The 2,994-nt window shown below is 45.1% G+C and overlaps 1 protein-coding gene across 3 annotated transcripts in view; it reads left to right on the forward strand.

The window, feature by feature from the left end:
• The window catches only part of MAP4 (microtubule associated protein 4), a 316,185-nt gene that overhangs the window by 281,969 nt on the left and 31,222 nt on the right, over positions 1-2,994 (forward strand). For all 3 annotated transcript variants that reach the window (XM_019507995.1, XM_019507997.1, XM_019507996.1), the window contains one exon: positions 513-690. In XM_019507995.1, coding sequence (XP_019363540.1) covers positions 513-690 — 178 coding nt within the window. The remainder of the gene's footprint in view (positions 1-512; positions 691-2,994) is intronic.

Consider the following 2,994-nt stretch of genomic DNA (forward strand, 5'->3'; position numbering starts at 1 on the left):
TCCCTCGTGCTTCGACTGTTGACAATCCGATTGATCTATTGTAGTGCACGTTATCTGACAAATGCCCTTCTAGCCTAGAAAGCATTTTGTTCCTATAATTAAAAGCTTTTGCTTCCCAGTGGCAAGGAGTCCTGTACAGTTAGTGAAGTAAGAGCTGTGAGAGAGCAGCAGAGCTCATAGTACTCTGCACATATAAATGCACTACTCCTGGCTGTTGTGCAAAGGCATCTTGGGGAGATGGTTGGATACTAATGAATGTCACCGTACATCACCCTCCCTGCCCCATGTATCCTGCGCTAGACCTGGTCACCCATATGTTTCTGCATCAGTTAGGATGTTTGTTTTCATAATTTCAGCACACTTTTTTTTTTTAGTAGCAATTAGCTTATGTATTTTAAGAATCCAGGCCATTGTGCTTCAGCCCCTGAGAGAGAATCCATTTCTCCAGACTCCGTGTCTAAGTGGGTTGAAGGTACCATTTCTGGGCTTCAGTGTAGCCTTTGCTTTATCAGGTAGCGGAGGCAAAGAGCACAGAAAAGCGGACCTCACTGTCAAAGCCAGCATCTGCTACAACACCTCGAACTAGCGTGAAGAGCACCCCTGCCACACCCAGGACAACTGCAGCCTCACCAGTTACAACCACATCTAGCATGAAAAATACTTCTGCTTCCCCACCCAAGAGGCCAACGTGTAAGTATTGCCCGGTTGCATTTCTGTTGGATAATTCTTGTATTGGGGTTAGCCTATGTAATGCAGCACGCTCTCACAAATTGTAGTGCTGCCGACTGCACTGACGCTCCGCAGATGGCATGCTTTCACTTTTCTGGTGGCCTCAGCAGGTTTCTAAATGCAGGTTTAAAGGGTGCCTAAGTTGCAAATAAAACTTAACACATGGCCACACACACTGAGGTCTGCAACCAGATAGATGTGATTGCTCCAAGAGCAGAGAGCTGCCCCACTCGCCTCAGTTGTGTACGAGTTTGAAGGCTTAATAACAATGTAAACATCAGGACTTTTAATATGCACACATGCAGGGTCATGTGTCTGGGAATAAGGACCATAGGTCATAGGTGCGGGCCGGGGGCACGTGATTGTCAAAGCAGTGACGTTGAAAAGAACTTGGGCTTCCGGTGGGCCTGAGCTCTCGGGGTACAGCTCTGGTTCAGGACCAACCCAGTTCTTAAATGTATAAGTGGGAAATAACCAGGAGAAACAGAGTTATAGCTTCTGCCTACACTGCTAGTCAGACCATTATTGAAATACTGCATCCAGTTCTGGCGGCTGTTTTTGAAAGAACGTTGAAAAATTGGCAAGATTCAGAAAATAGCCACAAGAAGGATTCATGGCCTGGAAACATGCCCCCTAGTCAGACTTAAGGAGCTAAATCTATTTAGCTTACCTGGAAGAAGGCTGAGGTGATGTTTTGGACTACAAGGTAGACCTTTGTTGACTAGATAAAGATATAATGAGATAAAATGACCAGAAGCTGAAACTGTTCAAATTGAAGCCTAAGATCAGAGAAAGTAGTTACCTATTTGCACAGCCTTCTAAGGACCTGATATGTTCTCTGTCCCTAAGCCTTTAAATCAAGATGGGATGTGCTTTGAAGACAGGTGCAGTAGAGCACCCAAAAGATGTATACCTGATGCAGGATTCACTGGCTGAAACTTTAGGGCCTGTTTCTGGGAAGGCAGGCTGGTCCATTCCAGCCTTAAATATTTGGTGACCCTTAAGTGCTTTTGTGGATGATCATTTTATAAGAAACATGTAGCTACTCTTGGAAGTATGAACAGAATCTGGAATGGTGAGTTGAACTCAAATAGAGGACCAGCACTTTTCTCCCAATCCTTGAACTAAAAGGAGGAAGCCATTGGCTTTTCTTTCATCTGTCTGAGTTGTGGACAGGACCCTAGCATCTTCTACAGGTCCAGTTAAAAATTGTGAACAATAGCCAAGGGGTCAATATTTGGTGATTTGATGCATGTATAACTAATGACTCTGCTTCTTTACATCTAATGCAGAGAGCTGAGCTACAAGTCTCTCTGGTTTGAGTAATTAACTGACCTGTTAAAAAAATTATCACTTTAATAATCAGATTCTTACATGCATGTTTGCTTGGCTTAGATGCTTGTTAGCCTCACTAAACTCAACCTTCATAGCCACCTCGTGTCTGGTGATGGAAACTAGTCCTGAGAATAGCGGTACTCAACCTTCTTAGGCTCGAGGTACCATTGGGTAGACTCAAGACACCCCTTGGAAAATGCCAGCTCTCTTCTCTCCTTTTTTGCCTTGGGGAAAAATACTAGAGCAGCTTTCCTGTTACAAAGAACTCAGAAAGACCACAACTATGGATTTCTATTTGAAGTCTCCGGGTTTATCTGTGAACCATGTTTTATAAACCTAATGCTGCTAACAACACTGTGTAGCATCCTTGAAAGGATCTCAAGGCACCTGAGGGAACTGTGGCACCCTGGTTGGTGAATCCCTGCCTGAAAATCCTGTTTCTAAAAGAGAGGATACAAGTACAGCTGTGAGGGAAGAGGGCCAGCAGGCTGAGTCTGTCAGGGTGTCTAGTAATTGGGGCCAAGAATTAAATCCAGAGACATACCTTGGAACCAAAAAAGGCTACTTCAAGGACCCCGTTGGTTTTGTCACAAAGCTGTAGTCTGCTAAAGCACTGCTGATTAGAGTGTAGGGCAGATTGAACTAGCACACCATTTTGGGGTTAACATTTGGAAATAAGAACTGGAAGAAGGCCAGGCTGGTATCTTGGTGCGAGTGCTGCCTACCCTCTTCCCTCAGCTGAGAAAGTTGTGATGTGAAGAGGGGGCTGGAGATGTGTGTGCGTAGGCAGGGGGATTGCATTGGTCCCATTCAGCATTATCAACGTAGAGCAGAAGTTGCAAAGTGGTGGTGCCTCAGCGCAGCTCAGCCCGTTGTGTCTTGTAGTGAAGTTTGCCAGTGATGGTAGCCAGTCTGGCCCACAGGTTCCAG

Source organism: Gavialis gangeticus, unplaced genomic scaffold, assembly GCF_001723915.1.
Source record: "Gavialis gangeticus isolate Ggan-Ray unplaced genomic scaffold, GavGan_comp1, whole genome shotgun sequence".
Taxonomy (NCBI): Eukaryota; Metazoa; Chordata; order Crocodylia; family Gavialidae; genus Gavialis; species Gavialis gangeticus.